General features: G+C 36.5%; 1 protein-coding gene across 6 annotated transcripts in view; it reads right to left on the reverse strand.

Annotated features, from left to right (window-relative positions):
* Window positions 1-2,696: 2,696 nt before the first annotated feature.
* The window catches only part of kif5ab (kinesin family member 5A, b), a 142,079-nt gene continuing 122,862 nt past the window's right edge, over window positions 2,697-21,913 (reverse strand). Inside the window, exons 25-29 of one of the 6 annotated variants that reach the window (XM_030134314.1) lie at window positions 20,306-20,567; window positions 17,370-17,434; window positions 12,780-12,807; window positions 10,009-10,091; window positions 2,754-2,864 (exon numbers count right to left, since the gene is read on the reverse strand). In XM_030134314.1, coding sequence (XP_029990174.1) covers window positions 10,022-10,091; window positions 12,780-12,807; window positions 17,370-17,434; window positions 20,306-20,567 — 425 coding nt within the window. In that variant the 3' untranslated portion in view covers window positions 2,754-2,864; window positions 10,009-10,021. The other 5 variants (XM_030134311.1, XM_030134315.1, XM_030134312.1 and 2 more) reach the window with 5 other exon arrangements.

Raw genomic sequence — 21,913 nt, forward strand, 5'->3', positions numbered from 1 at the left:
GGTTTGCAGAAACATACAAAAGAAACATTGTTTTTCCGCAGACAGGGTTACACAGGGACAGCTTGCGTTCCTTCTCATATAACACAATTATTCCAGACATATACATCTACACATTTAGTCTCTCCACTGTCACCCTTGACACTCTCATCCTGACTGTCTGATCAGGAGGTCAACAGAGAGTGTGTGATTGACAGAGTGGAGCGACTCACCATCAGAATACCAGAAACTTATCTGTTCAGGTAATAAAGTATGTGCAGTACAGCACTTTTTATGGGTCAAAGGTCAGACACTTCACTGACTGATGAGGTTCTGTACCTACATGTGTGTCTGAAAAATGATGAAACCGAGCTGTATCAGCTGCTGATAACCTACAGGAACCCAAGTTTCATACAATCAGGGCTTGAGTTTCATCACAACATATTTTACGATTAGTCATCTCCAAGTTCATTTCGGAACAGCAGCTGCACACAAGCACATATTTCTTTCTGCAGTGCAATATACAACGTCATACATTTACACATCAAAAACAAATGTAAATGCTCACATTCAAAAACCGCAATAAGTTAAGAATCAATAGCAAATAAATAACAGAAAGGATAAAGCCAATGATAAATAATATATGTGTATATTTTAAATTACTATAAGTATAAAAATAGTTGCTACACTTTTTTTTTTTTTTACTCTGCCATGCTCTTCGGCGACATATGAATATCCCATTGACAATCTCTGACAGTCATTTTTTTAGGAATCAGGTTAAAGGTAACTTCTCGTTCACACACTCAGTCCATGAAAAACCATCAGAAATCATGAATTTATGAGGTTGTGGTTTAGATTCACTTGCTTTTTCGGGCAGTTCAAGCCAGCTCTGTGCATCATGAGACATGCTGCAGTGACGAATGTTAACCACTGAATATTTAAAAGGATTTTTTATTTATTTTTTTTTCAAATAATGCTTTACCAACTCATTCATGTCACCCAGTGGTGACATAGAGGAAAGTGTATTTTGTATTTATTTATTTAAATTTTTTATTTTATTTTATTTTTTTTTTACAAAAACTGATCTAAAACCTGCTATATGTGGTACAGGGGATATCCTCTTTACTATTCTGCTAATCTAACAAGAAAATTCACTGTACCATGAAATATTAGTATCTGCAACATATCATCGGAGGGTACCAAAATAGAAAACCATTGTGACTTCTCATTGTGATTCTGTAAATGTTCTGTAAACCAATTTTTTCTTTGCTTCATTGAACAAAGATTTTTTTTGTAAAAAAAAAAAAAAAAAAAAAAAAAAGTTTAAATGTGTGGAATTTCTCTATAATTAAGGCCAGGTTTAAAGTCCTGTAGGTGTGCAGATCTGTGTTTTAGGTGTGTGTTGTAAGTTCTGACGGTGTGATGACATATTTAGCCTGCGTTTTAGACCAATGTTAGCATTGGTCCATAATTGGTTTGGGTTAAACTCCAAAAGTTTATAGGAATGTACGTTGGGAGTGGTTAACTTTGGGGATTCAAAGGAAACGTAACAGGAAAAATGTTATTTTACAATAATAATGTTTTTTCTGAATGCTTAAACACCAACAGTGATCTCTGAATCCAATATTTGTAGCTACTGTTTTATGTTAACTCACTTTGTGATTTTATTACACCATCCATTCATTCATTTTGTTCCACCTATCCGGGTCCAGGTCCATTTTATTGCACACTTTTTGCAAAATTACAAACACAATTCTCTTTTTTTGTAGAACTAATGTTTTTGTTTTCTTCTACTTTATCTTAGAATATTTGAAGGGAAAAAAAATCTTTTCCCCTTATTTGTGTATACTGTCTTGGCCAACAGTTCTGGCATTGACAAACATTGACTCTTAGCACTAAATAAAATAACTGATTTGGCAATAAAAGACTGTGAAAGTTAAAACAAAATACGTATACTTGTTCTTAAATCTTAAAAAAACAACAACTCTTGATGCACCAAAGCTTGCAAAATCAACATGTGTCACTGTCAGTACTTTTGGCCACAACTTTACACATTCATGGTTCACAAAACAGAATGAATGAATACATTGCCAACTGCTGTCTGTGCACATGGAAAAAGAAAAGGCCTCATTTTTAAAATTTTTACTATCACATTGTACTTTGTGTGCTTATTGAATGAGAAATTGTTTTTACTGTATGGATGCAAAAACACGCAAAAAAAATTATTTGAATTTCCAAAAAAATTATTTGCTTTCACAAAAGATGGTGTATGGTTTTGTGGTTATGTGAGTTTTCTGAGAATAGCTTAGAGATTCAACGACAGTGTGTAAGTAATCAGAAAAAAATAAAAATAAAAATAATAATTTAATCCCTGGCAATGAGTGGAAGATCAACAAAAGATTAGTATTAGTGAAATTGAGGTTCAAGCTATTTAACTTTGTGTTTTTAAATACACAGGTAAGTTTAAGTGATAGTACAATACTATCTTATATTGGTGGTTTTATGCCCAGTATTTTTCTTCTGAAAACTTAGAAACAGCATATCCTTGTGGTTCCTTACATCATTGCACCGTACCTCTCCCCACCTTTTCTATTTGTGGTCCCTTTGTCTTTTGAAGTCTTTGGGAGTGGGTACAAACACAGCAGAGGTAAGCTGCCAGCTCACGCACTGAAGATGCAGTGCTTGCCACCAACGCTACTGAAATCCACATACATCCCACATCATTAAACAGGAAGAGAAAGGGAAAGGGAGCAAGCATAGGAAGGAGGAGGAGGAGAGGCAGAGCTCTGTTTATAGACAGGTGGGGGTGAGAAAGGAAGGAGTGGCTGGAGGGACAGTGATCAGCTGCATGCAGATTTACAGAGGAGGCTTTGGAAAAAAACATCTGTCTGGAGAAAGAGAGAGAGAAAAAGACACACAGAGAAGCACAAAGTGAGTCAAATACATCTGAGAAAAAGGGGGAGAAGAAAGGGCAGGAGAGAAGAAGACACAGCAGCAACTACAAGCTAACATTGCCAGGAGGAAGCATGTCATGAGACATTTTATTTCTGGTGTCTTCTGTGAATCCTTTTGGAAACAGCAGGGAGAACTCTGAGGCCAAATTTAGACCCCATGTAAAGTAAAATTCACCTGCACTGTGAGAAACTTGCTCTGCTGGAAACCTTTTCACATTATACAGAGCTCAGAAAGTCATAGTCATATCTAATTTTCATTGTATAATTCAGTCCAGGTTGTGGCATAGTTGGAGTGTGAAATATACTGTACTGTGGCATTGGGAGGAGCTGCCTTTTTTCACTTCTTCAGGGTCAGACATGGCAGGTACATCATAATTCTTATTCATGAGGATATAAATAATAAGGATAAAAAAACAGATAAAGAGTAGTCACTGCTTTGCACCTTTCAGCACTCCCAGCAGAGCAGGGAGCAGAGACAGGCTTCTATTAAGAGTGGAGCATGTAATTGCTCATAGAAAATATGTTTAATAAAAGACGTTATTTTCTGATTTACAGAAACAAGAGGAAAACTCAAGCAGTGTAAAAGGAATAAGAAAATGAAAAATCCTTTTTCGTTTGTGGATCTTAACATGTTTTCATTTATTTCTGTTTCTGAAAACATGTCCAGAAATGGCACATGCATATAAAAAGCATTGCTTGAGCATCAAAGCTTCTGCAGATTTAAACCCGTTTCAATCATTTCTTTCTGTATGTCTGTTCTGAGCTCTTTTTTCAGAGGATGTTAACTCAGGTCTGTACTGAAGCATAGTGAGTGATGGTAATGCACCAGAAGAATAGAGATTGCAAAAGACTTCTTCAGTATAGCAGACAGCTTATTTTTACATCATTACAAATTAATCCAAACATAATCCTGAATATTAAGTTATTTCATCTCTGAAGAAGAAGGTACTGTTACCAAATGAGTGGCTGAGAGACAACTAAAACACAACACAAACACATCTAAAATGGAAAAGAGCTGCGTAGTGATTACATGGAAATGTGCTGTCTTAGTCTGTCATGTTGCTCACATTCGAACAAATGTTGTTGTATGTGTTAAGCTAATAGCTGGATACCAAGATTTAGCAGCAGCTGCATTAGCGGCACTTGAAAAATAGTTGAGCTCAGTTGAAGAGGATATTTGCCTGCACTATACTCACTACTAATGCCTATTTTTTCTGTCATTCAGGTTTAGATATTGCTGATATTACCTTTATAGATTTATTAATAAAATGTATAACACGTCATGCAGTTTTTGTATTACTAAGCGAACAACTGGCATACATATAGTAACCAAAGACCTTTCAGAGAAGCTCCTATTATTATTATTATTATTATTATTATTATTAATTTAGCTGCTAATTATCATGCAATGTTTCCAGTTGACTACAAACCATAGTAAACAAAACTACTGATGTTTTAACCATTTCACTAGCAGCAGAAAACTTTACTGTTTGCTATGACTTCAAATAAAATGTAGCAGCATAGGTTGTAGGCAGGGCTGAATGATGTCATTATCTCAGATCATAATCTGCATTAATTTGTCATATGTCCTACTTTTCAGAGGGATCATACAGATTGTGTCATTAAAAACAAATAACAGCACTGTCAAATCTTTCCTACTCAGCCCATTTATCAGTGTAATTACAGTATTTTACACTAACCTATGGGTTATAAGTATTAATGTCACTACCACTGGTTGCAAGTCTATTGAGTTCATTTCATTCTGTTTCTAATGATACTTTAGCATCTGTCTGCACTGAAGTGTTCTGTTTCATTCCACATTATCTTGCTGAGTTTGTATAACCCACTGTTGTGCCGCTGTTACAGATATGACAATGAATTACTGTAAGTCTGTTAGCTTCAGGTTTCTGAACTGTGATGTGCGGTGAGTCTGATTTACACATTAGCCTTACAGTTATAGTAGTGTGAAAATATTTCTGATTTATTAGAAACCTTTGATGGGACAAATGAGGACACTACAATCTGGGAAATTATTCGAAATACTGCAGCAGTATGCACATAAAAATTGGCATGTATTTACTTAATCTAGATATTTCTACATAACAACAAGAAGCCATCACATGTTTTAATACTCCAGAAACCAGGGTAAACTAGAGGAAAACTTAGTTTGGTTGTAACGTTTATAAGACCTGAGAAAACTGTGATTCAGGTGATGGTTTTGAGATTATGATTCAATCCCAAAAGATTGTCATGTCATCTGTTGATCAGATTGCCCAGCTCTATATGTGTTTTATGTATTAATTAAAAGTGTTAATGGGGTTTAAAAAACAAAACAAAACAAAACAAAAAAACCTATGACCAGTAGTTAAGGCTTGCTCTTTCCAGTGTTCAAGTTCTTATAAATGAGAGTAAATCTCATTCCTGGCCACATGATGGTGTCTGTGGATCTGTCTGTGGATTACTGTGGAGTCCAGTTAAGGGGAGCTGATGATCCTGTGTTTAGCTCCTAGTTTCATACGCTCCCATATTAGATGCAGTTGTGTTGGTGCATTTTCCCACTCAGCTCTAACCGGTAAAGTGACGTCCATGTATTAGATCCTCATAAATCCCACTAAGTCTTACATACTGAACCTTTAATATTTCATTAGTTCTATTAGTATGAATACCAATAACAAGGGTAAGGCCTCTAGCTTTGCTGTTTTGTTTTACACTGGTTGGGTATCAAGGCTGCTTTCTCTCTGTTCTTTGAGTTGAAGTGAGAGAAGTTATATTGATTTGCGCCTGCACATTTCAGTGATGTTGGCAAGAGAAGTCTGTGTCTTTATTAAAGTGAATTAATTATAAATCCCTGTTGTGCATGAATCATACATCAGTAATTACACTATGATCCATGATGATGAAGATACAGAATAATGAAAATGTGTGACAAAAATAGCATGTTGTCAATGATTTATACAGCCTCAAAAATCTCCCAAATCGCATTTTCAGTGGAGCTCATGTCTTATTAAGAGGTGCAGAGCTCCACTAGGTCCATGTTTAGTGTCTCTGGGCAGAGTCAGCACATCACACAGGTTTGCTGGTTTTAGCTTAAGTTGAAAATGATGAAGGTATGGATTACATCACTGGTTTTGTAAATTAAATGTGAAGTTTATAAATGAGGTCACGTATCCCTGTGACAAATGCCAGTGAATATACGGATGTTATCACAGTTTTTCTTCAGTTGCTCTGGTACATTTCCCAGATCGGAAATGAAATTCTCCAAGCTACTATTTCAACCTCTACATCATCTTGTCACTTGTGCACATCCTAAAAGAAAGTTTTGAGTCTTTTGAACAGTTAGAAATGTTTTGACAGATTCATGCAAATGATTACATATAATACTCTGCTCTTTCCTGCATTTTTAACGCTTATGACACGTTGTGCAAACTGTAGTCAGGTTCTCTGTTGAGTGGTTAGAAAAGCAGTTAGGCATTAGTTCATCGTATGAGTCATTACATGCATATTTTCTACATGTTAAATTGCACTTTTTTTGTAAATGTGTTGTGAACAATTGAGAAACACATGTAGGTTTTATTTCTCTTGCTTCTATACACGTCCAACACATTGTGTGATTCCTGTTCATCATTGCAAGGGCAGATATATGTTGCGATGTGGATGAGTACATGGCCTGACAGACACAGATGTTGAAAGCCTGCACTGTAATTCCACTGTGAGAGCTTTGTAAGTACAGTACTGGGAAAATGTCTGAGCCACCATTATATTCAGTGTTTTAGCAAGGTTGTTATGACCATATATATGCATTTCTCAGGATCTGTTTTGAAATATAAGCAGAAATACACAGAAAGTATGCAAAAAGACAAAAATCTGAAAACAAAAGAGCAAGTATTTTGTGTGACCTCCTTTTGTATTCAATATGTCTTGAATTCAATACTTAATATGATAACACTCAAATGGGTCAAAACTGATTATCTGCTCACATGTGACTGAGATGTGTAGAGGATGAGGAGAAACAGGAGAAACAGTGGTCAGGGATCATTTTACTGCACAGTGAACACTTGTTGGTGCTTACGTACTATAACCTATAAGAAAGGAGTTGAGTTTTTTCAGTGTGTTTTTTTTTGTTTTGTTTTTTTTTTGCACTAATCTTGTGGTATATTTCACCAAATTTCATTCAACACATGTCCCCTGTTTCATATTGGCTTTTTTTTCCCATGAGAACTGATGGCATTCTGACTTTGGCCTCTACAAACCATTTAGCTGTTTTTTTGTGTGTACTTTTGTGTGTGTACATTGTGCATATATTTCCTATATTTTTCATGTTGCACCTTAATGAAGACACTGAGAAACAAACATGTATGCTCAATAAAACCCTGTGATAACAACACAGTTAAAGGTGGCTGATGCCTTTTGCACACTGTTGCACATTTCTGCCAAGGGGGCTGTTTGCTATGTTTACATTTCTAATTTAATAATTTTATGCTTTGTGCTTTGCAGTCCTGCAAACAGTCTTGCATTTTCCCATTCTGTATTGTAATAAAATGGTCTGGCAACACACGACAGCAAAAACTGAAAAAAAAAACAAAACAAAAACAAACAAAAAAAAAAGATTTAAAAGGGAATCCAATCAAATGTGCTGCAACCAGACATACATTTTCAGTGTATTTTCACTACAACTGAAGCCAAAGCATTTGGGGATGACACTGAGATTTTTCATAAATATTCAGTTTGATAGACCATCTAAGGCTTTTGAGTAAGTTACTGGCTTTTATTGTTTAGACAAATGTACTTACTGCTAATGATAAAGATTACAAATGTACCAAAGCAGCTGAGAAAAACTGTGAATAAAATATAGAAAAAGGGTTAAAAAAAAAAAAAACAACTTGTGAAAGACACTTTTGGGACAAAGTAAAAACCAGACACACCGATAATTGAATTCCACTATGTTGCATGGATCTTTCCCAGGGCAATATATTTAATAAAAATGTATAATCTTGAACGCTCAGCTGGGTTCAATGAAGTCTTTTTTTTTTTTTTTTTAAGTGTGCTGATCTGAGACAGATGCTGTTTTGGGGGGATTCTTGTTTTAATTGTCTCCCTGTACATCCACTGGAGAATTTTAGTGACCTTTCACTCTGCCGCTTCTCTTCAGCACCAGAGAGCTGACATTACATAACTCATTATCATAAGAATAAATAGCCATGGTTCATAAAATGCATATTCATCTATTGTCAATGTATTCACAATCGTTGAAAAAACACTGAATGTTCACAGGTGTTTGGTGTGTCGACAGTTTCAACTAGAGGTCGACCGATTATTGGCCGGGCCGATTATCGGCGCTGATATTTGGAAACTTGACGTATATCGGTATTGGCCTTTTTTTAATCCGACGGGCCGATATTAAGAAATCAATTTAAAACTGGGTTATTTCGGCTCAGATGCAGCCGCGTCTCTCTCTCTCTCTCTCTCTCCTGCCTACTGTCTCCTGCACTATCCACCCTGCGCCCTCTGACTGGTTGACGTGGAAGCTGTCCTCACACACAGACTAGGACTGACTTGGGATGAGACTGTGTTCTACATACATTTTCTCTATTACTAATACATAGTCTGCAGAGCGTTTAGAGCCAGACTGATGAACTAATGTTCTGGTAAAAGCTCATCAGCCTCTACCTTAGCATGCTACCCTAAAACAAGTGAACTGAGTTTTTTACACGCTCTCTCTTAATCACACACACACGCTTTTCTTTCACAGACTGTTTCCATCTCCATATTATCAGCAGTCTTCTTTTAACTAATTCTCAGACATGTCAGGAGGTAATATGAGTTAGCAGAGCTGCCGCTAATGTTTACTTTGCTCTGACGTTCTTCTGCTGCTCACTGAAACATTTGTAGTAGTTGTGAGATGTAGAGCACAGGAATGTTTATTACAGTTTCAGAAGAGTTTTCTGCGTTTACCTTTGACACGTGTTTTCTCTCCGGAGCTTCTCACACGAGAAAACTTCACCTCTCCGCGGTGTGTACCCCTTCCGCGTCGAAATCCGACGTGGAAGGGGTACCTCCTGCGTCAAATAGTGCCGCTATGGGGCTCTGACTGCATGCGTCGATTTCTGACTATTTGGGGTGAGACTGTGTTGGTATGTAATGTAATAGTGTGTGTTTGCATTAAAGTCACATGAAGAACTCTACAACTCACAACTACTAATGTTGCTGTGAGCTTTCTAGTCCTATGATCTCAAAATTAAGCTGAAGATGAGAGAGAGAGTAAAATTCAGAAGTGATTTATCTGGACATGGTGGAACATTTTAAATACTGTGTGTGCTCATTAAAGCCCTAAAGGCTGTTTGTGTTCTGTCAGGAGTTTAACTGCACTCATAGCAACTATTATACTTTTTATGTAGCTTTTGTCATATTAATCATTAATAATGTAGCAACATAGTTTTGAATGACAGGGTCCCTGCTATCGCATGGTAAAATATAAAATTTAATAATGAAATCAACTTAAGGCTTCCCAAATGCTGTAATAAATTAAGCATGATGAGTTGAGCATAAGTCAGCATGTGGCCCAAGAGTTTACAAGAGTCTCCCTGTATTTTTGTTGTGCTTGAACTTAAAACAAAGATAAGTCATTATAGTTATACTTAAATTTTACTCTATTTACTGTGGAAACATTTAAGGGAGCTATTAATTTAACCTTTTATTCAACTTTATAAGAGATGCTTCTGAGTCTAGGAAATCCATGCACTTCTGGAGCTATTATTTTCTATTTGTTTGATTAAATAAACATGCTTTACATGCTTTAGGCATTTAAATGAAGTTCAGTGTTTGCATTATTCAAAATTTTTCACACCAATTTTTACACTTTTACTGCAAATGAATATCGGCTCCAAATATCGGTTATTGGCCTCCTCTAACTACTAATAATCAGTATCAGTATCGGCCCTGAAAAACCCATATTGGTCGATCTCTAGTTTCAACATTTTACTCAAAGCCTCCAACTTCCAAATATTTTACACCTGAATTGAACATTCATCCTCTGCACTCTGACAGTCAGAACAAGGTGCTGTTTTATCTGTCTTCTTACCTGCTCCAGGGTATTAGCTGGCTGAGGCCTCCGGCTGCCGGCCGTAGAGTTGGACTTGTTCCTGATTGTCACAGACGACACTTCTGGACACAGAATTCACATTCAGACACATGCTACCCAACACAGCAGAACCACAGTGGGTGCAGTGGGAGCAGCAGCAGCAGTGAGCATCGAGGGGGCAGCGAGGGAGTAGAGAGACAGCAGTGAGGAAAGCAAATCAGTGAAGTTAATTGGTCTGAAAACTCGAGGGGGATCAGCGCATGCAACAGAAATAGAGTAGTGCCATACATTAGTGTTTTACCCAACACTGAATATTACTAAACATGCTGCACTGAAGAATTCATATTAACTGATAACTAATATCATGAATGAGACCTTGAAGATATAAGTACTGAAAATTTATAGACTGATCATCTCTGTAAATGTAATTATTCAGGGCCTTCAGCTGAAACCATATTAAAAATGTGTTGTACATAAACTAAATGACATGACTGCACTGTGAAGAGACACATCTATATAATGTTGATGTTCTTAGCAAGTGACCATTTCATCAGTTAAAAACAATTTAACTTTCTTTCTTTCTTTCTTTCTTACCAACATTTCACCTAATTTTTCAAGCGCAATTTCAGAGCTGAAAATCTGAACCAAATGTCTTAATTAACTATTGTCTTGAGCAAATGAAGACTTTGCTTGTTTTCTTTGCTACCAGGAGGATTTGTTTTGTTGTTTCCATAGTATATTGTTGATATTCTGATGGTTATTAGTTTGTATTGAGGTTTTCTTAACTATAGCTTATATTCCCATTTACTATTCTCACTAAAGCTCACTTGGACATCCACATATACTTTTCGTAACATTTCTTTGTTGTCACTCATTGGTATTTTCTAGGGATGCGCCGATACCACTTTTTTCCAGACCGAGTACAAGTACTTACATTTGAGTACTTGCCGATACTGAGTACCGATATGAGTACTTAATAATACCATTACATTTCTTAGTTATTTTTGAAAATGTGCTTTATTGTCATTGTCGTTAGTCTGACTGGAACAAAGTGCTGCTACTGACATTTAATGCATTGGAATGAGCGTTTCTTAATCAATCCACCAGAGGTCGCTGCTCTTAATTAACCATTTTTGCGGAATACCACAAAGAAGTGTAAAGTTTTTTGAGCAGAAGAAGAAGAAAATCCATGTTTACATGGAGACGACAGAAGTAAGCCTAATGCGGATACTAATGTTGATATTGTTGAGGGTAGTTGTCATAAATGTGTCAGTAGTTTTTCACAAACTCACACAGTTGCTCTTTGAAAAGATCTGCTACCTCCAGTGGTATCCTCCGTCTTGGTACGCATCCACAAGCACCTGGAACACGGATGAAATATACGCAGAGGATGTCCGTATCTGTCTGTATCTGTCTGTGTCTTTAACGTTACTTTTGTCACCATCATTTATTTTAAAAAATCTTCACACTGCTGACATTACTCCTCCGCTGCGTACCTGCTGCACTTAACTGCAAATGTCACGCTGCCATAAGTGGTATCGGTGTGATTGTATTGGAGTACTTTTATGAGTACGAGTACACATGCTGAGTATCGGACCCGATACCCAATACTGGTATCGGTATTGGTGCATCTCTAGTATTTTCTTTGATTATTGTCTTCTTGTTTATGCTTACATGAGGGAGACAGTTTTATAAAGCTCTTAAGTTTTTTTCCCCGGCAAAGTTTACTGTATTTTGATGTTGTTTTCCTTGCTTTTCTCTTATTGTGCAGGACCTACTTACTAAATGGATTCACTAGTCTACTGCTGCCTCAGTTGCTTGGTGTGTTTGTTAGCTTGGATCTATGCAAAAATGTTAAAACACAAACTATCAGATAGTTTGCTCTATTGTTTAACTTTGGTGATGGAATCTTTGGTGTCTGTTTGAAAAGGCAGCAGTAGAAGGGCAACTCCCATGTGAAAACACAAACTTTTAGGTGGGAGATTTCACCAGGGGAAGAGCTGCCAATAACGTGGTGCTTCATGGTGACAGATGAGCAGGTCTTGCTCACAGACTAGCTGTTGGAATCATCCTGCTCCTGGGAAACTATTTCAGTCGACATTCTCCTTCCCTCTGTTCTCTAACATCATCATCATTTAACATCATTTTATATGGTGTTTTCTCTTGCAGGGATTTTGCCATATTAAGGATATTGCTCACTTCCTTGTTTGCAAATATTGCTCTAAAATAAGTTGACATTATTTCGCAAACCACGGTTGTTGCATCCTGATATTCAAGCTGAAAAAAACTAACTGAAACTAAAACTAAATAGCCAAACAACCCAGAGACCGTTTACCCCTACACCAGAATATCAGTAGATTAATCCACCTCCATCTCCAGCACCGTCATGTTGCTAATGAGATAGATCTGGCCATACAAAGGTGAGCTATAGTCCATAAATACTGAGAAAATTACATACTACATAACACTACATTCTAAATCCTGCAACTGGCAATTTGACAAGCTGAGTTGCAGGTGATGCCAGCAGCTGGCTCAAGTCAAGCTGAGACAGGCCAGTTCTCATTGCAGCAACTAAACGCTAACTCCACCACCGCATTAGCAATTTTCAAACTCATGCAGTGCATATTAAGCTCAGATGTTTCATTTGGCAGTACAGCATTGAGGGTCCAAAATAATCACTTAAAATAATGAATTTCACTTAAATCTTTGACAAGCCTGCAGTAAAATTAATCAAGCAGCAGTAATTTTGCATCAGTCAAAGAGGGTCTTACCTGTTGTCATTGATATCTGTGTTGTTTCCTGTGGACAGAAAGAGGTGCATAAGGAGGCAGGCAGGCAGGTGCACAGTGACAGGGTTGGTGGTGTGTATATAGGGGAAGAAGTGGGTTCATCACAGACACAAACAGTGTGGGTCTAATTAAAATAGCCCAAAGCCATGGAAAACACATGACTTTAGTACAAGCAGCTGCATTATTTAGTGGTGTTCATACGATAGATTCTCATACATAATAACAATTTTATTACTACACTAAGCTAATAAAAATGACAGCAAATGGGGTTAACATTTTAACAGCAAAACCTCTTACTCTTCTCTGCATGGACATGCACATGGCTTTTTACATTTCCCTGTGCAGGTATAAATGCAGCAAATGAGAGCATTCCGGAGCCACTTTCTCCGATTCTCAATATAACAGATTAATCTTCTTTGATCAGTGCCGTGTCAAAACCTTTACTGCAACGTCTACTGTTTTATTACATTCATAGATATATGCATTATATTCTGAAATGATCATATAAAATAGTTTTAGTAGCATATATGTGCTACATAAGCTACAACATGCCATCACTCAAACATTCTAGGAGTCTCCAGTCTTTGTAGGGAATTTGATATGACATTTTTTTCAATGGATCTTCATTCATCAAGAGAAATTTTCTTTGTTTATGTGCTCTCTGCACCACTGTTTTAGTTGATGTCAAGACTGACTGGCTTATCTCTACAGCAGAAACACAGAATGTGGCAACAAATTAAAATCTTAATTTGTGTAGGAAACACTTAAAATTTGGGGTACAGATACAGTAGTCCAATTTGTTGCGATCAGCTCATCTCTATGAGCTCTTTTTGAAATTAATAACTGAGTAGATTTATATCTCTCACTCTATGCAGATGGACGTAGATACCAAAGTCCATTGAACATTTTTTTTTTCATTTCAATTTCCGCAGTACTTGAGTTCACATTCTATACCTTATCACCATCTGTGATGAATCATTGCTTATTATCTTCTGTAAACACAGGCATGTGAAGGATTAAGAAACATGCATATAGCCTCTCTTTGCACAGTGGATGCTGAAAGAAAATGTGATGATGCAGGTTTTCATTACCTATTTTCCACCTGACGTACATCTGCGTCACAGACCTTTTCAGATAAATGCCCACAGGTTCAGGATTCTTTGTGAGATATGAATGTGGTAAATTGAGGGATATGTTTCAATTATATCTGGATAATATCCAAGAGTTAGAGACATTTGAGAGGTATCAGACATCCTGTTTTTAATCCATAAACACTATGGATACTGTATGTGACAGGTCAAGGAAACTGTATACCGCTGGATCCTTCAGGATAATCTATAGGCTGTTTTGTCCAGGAGGATGTATGAGCAAAAGGTGAGTTTACAGATCTGTATCTGACCTGGCATTGAACTCTGACAGATGAGGCCACAGATAAATTGCACAATCCTAACGTTGGGGTGGCCCTCTGAAAGATGATGACTCACCTCCTCCACGGGCAGACCTCTCAGTTGGTGGACATCCTTTGAGTCAAGTATTTATGTTTCATCAAAAAAGTGGACACATTAAAAAAAAAAAAATCAAGGAATAAAGTCGACCGAACTGTATCTGACTGTCAATTCTGAGTTGGAGACCGACCCCTTTAGCATCTCTAACAAGTCAGTAAACGTGGTATTCCCTTTGTCAAGGACCAGATCAGTCAGACAAAAGTCTGCTAATCATTGAAAATGAAGTGGATGATCACATTACTTTGAATCCCTCCCTACATGCAGTAGCCTAAAAAGATATGAATTTCACTAGACTAGATAGATCTGCAAACTTTGTTATATGAATCTGGTGTTCTAAATGGTATGTCACAGAAACCATATCCACATTATGTCATACCCAGTCTGGACAAAAAAGGTCCCACGTGGATGTAACTCGGCTAATAGTTCAGATCCTTCCACTGGATAATTACTGCAGTGGTTGATATATTTCATCAGCAACAAGTTGCAACTCATGCAGCGAGTATCTTCTCATTTCTTAAACAACCATGAGTTTGATAGAGAGCATAAAGATTGGACTGTGTTTCAGTGGAAAAAGATCATGAGGTATGATGAGCCTAGACTTACCCCGTTCGAGTGATGGGCACATCAAGGTGATAAAAGAGGCAGATCAAGTGATTACCCATCCTGCCTAGTGCCTACAGTACAAGCATGCGGGGGCAATGTTATAATCTGGGGTTGCTTCAGTTAGTCAGGTCTAGGTTCAGCAACATCATATAAATAAATGTGATATTTTAAAACCTTATTGAATGATTGAATATAGCAATCACAGGTGATCCAACAAAATGAAGTGGGAAATGGGACTTTTTTTGGCCTGGCTGTGTATATAAACGTCTATGACTTTTGACTATGTGCATAAGAAGGTATATCACAGGATCTCGGATGATGGAGTAGAGGAAAGCTGAGTACATTACATTAATGTATTAAGACAATTAACTGTCATTATCCAGTTTACAAAAACATTTTCATATATTTTCTCTCCAGACAATTGTTCCATCAGCAGGACTTAAAATCATTTTGGTTTACTCCAGTTGTCTCATTTTGTGGCACTAACCATTATCTGATAGTTAATAAAAAAAGACAGCTGCTGTCAAAGCAACCTGATAAATGGCCTAAACTGTATTTCTGGTCTTTATTGATATTCTTGGATGAATCAAAGAGGTGTGGTGTGGTGTTATTACACAACTCTGCCATTGTCATATCTGTGTCAGAGGCTGAGGTGGATACACAGTCTGTCTTGGCTGAGTAATGACACTGCAAACCCAATCTATCTCCTCCAAGACTCTGATGCTGACAATGGCAAGCACACACAGCAATACACACAAAAACACATGAAGCCAGGTACACAAAATTGCACCTAGTTAATTAAATTTTTTTTTAAAAATGACTGTTTCTTCTGTCAGCTTTTTTCTAAATTACAGTTTTTTTCTGAATGCTTTGCAAAACTGTGAACACAACCCACTGCTTTACATTCAGTTTAATGAATGTATTGCAAATGAAGTCTTACGTTGAGACCCACAAAGAAGGTGACATTTGTCACATTTGTTTCTCATCTTTTATTTTCCAGAACATTTTGTTTTCCCTCTATTTTATGTTAGAACATTTTGAGGAAGACATCATTTTATGATTAAGACCAGATTTAGCTCTTTCTGTACGTTATTTTTGTTGCCAAACTTATTATGTTCTCCTGTGATTTTGTTGTTTTAGGAGAGTTAGAATGTGTGTTATGTTACAAATTCTCAACATATTAGGAAACCTGAATGGATTTGTGCGACTCCACATATCTCAAAAATGCAAGACTGCAACTTGCTCTGTCCTACACACAGAAAAACTCACTGTTTATCATTTATACTATCACCCCATATAGGGATAGTATGTGGTGGTGTGTGTTTTCTGTATATATATATTTGTATAAATTCAAGAGTTTGACAAGAGTTATTTGCTTCTATAGTGTGTGGCTGGTTTAGCGTAAAGCAGTGGTTCCCAACCTTTTTTGGCTTGCGACCCCATTTTACCATCACACATTTCTGGTGACCCCAGACATTCAAAACAAAGACATTTTTTTGCTAAAATTAATTTGTTTATATATCATATAATAGTTTGCTATACTATGTTGCAAATAAATGTTAATTTTAGCCGACATTTAGGCTATATAATGTATATTATTATGGACGGAGGCAGAAAAGCCAGGTTGAGATTACTGCACAAAGTGAGAATTTTATTTTTCTGGGTCAGGATATGTACAGTCAGTCCAGCTTGTATTTACAAGGCTGACAATTAATACTGAAAAAACAATAACTCAAACTATGAATTATGAAAGAGCTGCAGCATCTTAAATCAAGCCACAATGAACATTTGAAAGACACACACAGTCACATGATCGGGTCAATCAAGATATGCCCTCTTAGATATTATATCCTGCATTTTATTTGAACTTCATTTTTATGAGGAAAAGTGTGTGGTGTTTTAGTTATAATGAAATGTATGTTGAATCATACAAAATATATTTTTTTAGTATTTTTTTTATTTTTTTTATTAATACTAGAAATTTCAGGCGACCTCATTTGAATTCCAGGTGACCCCACATGGGATTGCGACCCCAAGGTTGAAAAACACTGGTGTAAAGTTTTGTGATTCTTGTGTAGAGATCTGCAAAGGTAGTCTCTATGCAATCAGAAAAAAACTGTAATATATCATATGTTTAGACTTAATAGTACAACTGTTAGGTTATATTGATACCCTCATCCCCCCCTGAGTAAATAGCTCAGAATGAAGTCCTGACAACAGCCCATTACACAAAGATGAAAGCAAGAGGAGGAGGAACAGCAGCAGCAGAAATGTCTTCATAGCAGCAGGGCCATCCCTATAAATTAGATTAACAGCCACCACTCTATACAAGTATATAAACCAACATTCACATTTAACTGCTGACATAACAGCATAATCACAATCACTAAGTGAATTTGCCCCCACTGTTTGCAATCATTGTATTTGTCATCATCTTAGCAGCTGTAATCCACTCATAGCTCACCATTTTCTGAATCAAGCATCTCTGCAGTGTTGTTGTCGGCTTTGCTCACAGGTTCAACTGGAAGCCTACAAACAGGAAACAATGAGTAAATCCTGAGTTCCCAAAAAACACAACAAATCTTTTCCACCAAATTAATGCTACATTTTGACCTGGTTCCATACAGGACATCTGGAACATTGTTACCGTTTAGTGAACCAGCACACACTTCCACAGCTTTCAAAATGTGTCATCATCACAGGGCAGTGCACAAAAGATCATAATATTGTAATATTTTACCAAATCCAGGTGCACTTTTTGACTTTTCTTAAGTGTCTGCAGTTCTTAATTTTTATTTTTCTGCTACGTGTGGTGCTTCTTGTGCTCAAGCTTTTCTTTAAACTCAGCAAATACTTTGAAATCAAGACCACGCACCAGGTTTATTCAGCAGTTATCGCACATTATTTTTTCCATTAGTTTCTCAGATGTCTACATTAATAGCCGTTGTCTCTGTCCTCTTCCTTCCAACCAAGACAACATAGTATTTCTTGGTTCCAGCCAGGAGCCAGTGTTTAAGTTTCCGAACCAGTTTATTTTTCATCAGAATTCTCCTACCAGTTCAAAATTACCAGAATGTCACAAGTTCCATGTTTATGAATAATGGGAATGTGTGTATATTAAAGCTTATTAGATACTTATATAGGTGTATGAGTGCTCACACAGTTACAAAATAAGAAAACATGTAAAATGTCATTATAAGGAAGAGCTTGTGTTATTATGTGTCACCATTTATTCCCTCTGTATTAAACTGGTCACATGGCCATTATTAAACATGTTTAAATGATTAATTGATAAAGTTCCTCATGTAAACAATAAAACTGGAAAATCTACTTTTAGTTTCTCTGCTGCATTTGCTCGGAGCACTTCAGAAAATACATCAAAACGTAACACAATTTTTCAAATGGGTCAAATTAAAACTATGATTACAAACTACTCTGTTTTTAATGTAACTGGTTTAGGTTATGTTCTGTTTCATTTGTGTTGTTTCTTGTCAGAAAAGTATTTATTCTGTTTTTTGTGTTCTAAACATCATTGAAAATAAAGGAATGTATTCAGTAATTCCTTAAAATTTGATGAAATTAATGCACTGGTACAACAACAGAAAACAGTTATTTAAGATGGATATTCAGACACATGAGAAAATAATCAATGAGGTCTTCCCTGTACCCTCTGCCTTTGTTCCTGGGCTGTCTCAGTGCTGGTGTTAGCTCTGCTAGACTGTACGATGTCCTTGCATGTTCAAATAACAAACCTCCCACAACAGCAAAGTGGCATAAGATATTCATGGAGCGTTTTACCCTTCAATACTTGACCTGTCTGCTTTGTTCTCCAACGGGACAGTTCAAGGCTCCAACACTTCTAATTGAATAATTTCAGCCTTTTGTACAACAGCAGAAGTGCTACGTCTTTGTCGTCTTTTCTTTTTCTTACTCTACACATCTGGAGAATAAAGAAATGTGTGTTTCCATTACTACACGGAACAGCTCTTCTTCTTAACTAGACTGTTCCTCACCCAGTCTAAAGCAATAAAACTGTTTGCACAAACTCATAAATGCCAATACTCATAATAATGTGAGAATTTAATATTGAATGAATTACCAACTAATAAGAAGGAACAAAAAACGACCTACCCTATCAATATTAACATATATTAACATTATTATTGGTGCTATTAATTCTGTTTTGTTTTTTGTTTTTATTTTTTAATAATATGGCACACTTGTAAGATCTGCTTGTCCATCAGTCTTCATTACATTTAAAATGGAACTTTTCAGGAATAGCAGTTGGTTCAAAATTTGGTCTTCTCTTAGATATGAAATGATTGTGGTGGCCAAAAGTCAAAGGTCAAGGTCTTTGTGACCTGTTGTCTCTCCATAATGCAATATCTCAGGAACACCACTAAGTTTAGAATGAATCAGTAGCTTCATTGCATAATTGCTGTAGTAATATTTTTTGCTATATCTGCATAACCCTGAGTGCCTTCAATGGCAGCTCACTGCTCCTGATGTGTGTGCGCTATATGCTAATACTAGGTGATGTTAGTGTAGCTAATAAAGGGAGTTAACCATTAATTTTCAAAGGACAAATTGATTTGGTCACCCAAATAGAGTCTACTGCGACCAACCTGTAAGTCTTGACCCAGACTTTGGGATTAGAAGCATTAAATAAATCTGTTTATTTGGATAGTCAATTAATATGTATTAGTAGTGTTTTTTATTCCAGACACTTCTGAACACACACTTTTTCATTATTTCATACATCAAATAATCAACTATATTGCATTATTCTGTTATTTTGGTTTTTCAATGTAAATTATGATTAACTGAGTCATGATTATTGTTAGGAAAAAAGAGACAGAAGGGAGAAGTACCTATGCATTGTGCTGTTATTTCTTTTTTGTTGTACATTTCTGTCACTATTAATGCATGTTGACTGTGTAGACCAGTGGTGTATCGAGCCCTTTGTCATCTGTAAACAATATTGGGTAAATAACAGAGTAATTCTGCAAATACTATGAGATGAAAACAAATAAATGAAAATGTGGCACTGCCTCTGACTCAACTACCTCAATGCCCATACATTTTGGATGCTTTCCTTTTGGGAATTCAAACTCCATCTAATGGTTTTAATTAACAGCTGAGTCCTCATGATGAATATATTGCAGGTAAAAGCTCAGAGAATCAGCTGGTAAGTGGCTCTTAAGTTAAAAATATTCTGTCAAACTTGTCAAGAAGGAACAGAAGGAGAAAGTACTCAAAAGTTAGTGAGTGGAGCTTGAAGTAAGACAGTGAGATGCTAATTAGATGGTGAAAAGCATTCAGACGTCCATAGCAGACGACTAAGTACTTTTTCCTTTGTGTATATTATTCCATACTTGCACTTGTGACAGGTTTACTCACATGTTGTGAGCGCTGTCATCGTGCTGATCATTGCCTTGGGAGTTGAGCTTCTTGGCAGGGCTGTTCTGGTTGGAATTGGCCTCAGGTTCACTGGGGTCACTGTCTGGTGATGAGGGAGCAGCAGGAGAAGCTACTTTCTGTGGTTTGTTTCTGTTGTAGAAAACAGCATTGCAGAAAGCAATCGGGTGTTCACTGTAGCCTCGGATGAAGAAAGGGTTGGAGGGAGAGCACACTGGGTAATGGCCCGGGCGCACAGGCTTCGCTGCAAGGGACAAATGATGTTGTTAATCTATTGATTGAGTTATTCATCTGCACAAGACAATTTATTTCACCTCCAAGGGTTAGCACTTCACCAGAGTCTCCTTTAGTTCAAAACAATTCAATATTTAATGTAAGTGAAATACTCAGAATATATTAATATACAACACAATATTCCAGTTATGCTCAGATGCTTTTGTTTTGTCCTTGAATCAATTGTTATTCTACAGACAGCTGAAATACACACACACAAAATGAGCTATTGATTGTGTTTCTTCAGTGTTTTGTTCTAATGTTCTCATACAGTATGCATATAATTTCTTTCAAAGTAAGAAATTCAACATCTTATTAACTCTTTGTAACTGCATTATATGCTATTAAATTACTGAATTAATATATACAATATGTACTATATTACATCCATATTATTATTAGTATGTTAAGAGAGCGCCAAGAAGTTTGTGAAAGAGAAACTGATGTAAACTGTTTTTGAGATTAGAATACATTTTATTTCTCAGAAAGACATAGCACTATGATGACTACTGTTCATGAGTTTTTATGTTATTATGATGACTAGTATTGTAGGACTAAAAATTAGTCTTCAGATTGAGACAACATCTAGACCTTTACTTGGTTTTGTTTCAGCCTTGAGCAAAGAGGACTCAGGATTTTACCCAACACCAGTCAAGACCAGAGTGGGAGAGGTATCACTACATTTCCAGCAGTTTCCGATTTATTTATTAACAATATTACTGTGGTTTTAAAAAATGTTTCAAACATTAGTAAAATTATTTGCCACTTTTTGACTCTTCTTTGCATCATTCAGAAACTCACTGGTAAATGAAAGTACCTCACTTATGATCTATAAATCTGTAACAGTTGAGAAACTTGGTTGTTGTGATGCCCTTACTGTGTATGTAATCTTGTCTTTGTCTTGGTTTGGTATCAATCCCTTAAAGTCTTGGTCTTATTTCAGTCTGGATACACTCATTATGGTCATGACTGTCTCTATGCAAGACTGATGCCAAAAACACCCATTCAAATACACAAATTACATTCAGTTTTTAGGTGTAATATATGAGCTGTGTGTGCTTGAGCATATATTTCCACAGGTACCTACTCGCTATATTCAAACCAAATGCTTCATTTAAGCAGAGCAGCAGCTGCTCAAGCATGGAAAGGTGTATGAATATTTTGTGATTTTGTAAGCAGGAGTCAGATCAGGATGTGAGGATGTACCCAAGAGGAAATCATTGCAAGGTCATAAAAGGGATGGCTGCACGATGAAACAATTTTTTATACATTGCATTAGAAAGGAAAATATCAGATTAAAAGAAAATGCCAGACAGA

Source organism: Sphaeramia orbicularis, chromosome 5 (genome assembly GCF_902148855.1).
Source record: "Sphaeramia orbicularis chromosome 5, fSphaOr1.1, whole genome shotgun sequence".
NCBI lineage: Eukaryota > Metazoa > Chordata > Actinopteri > Kurtiformes > Apogonidae > Sphaeramia > Sphaeramia orbicularis.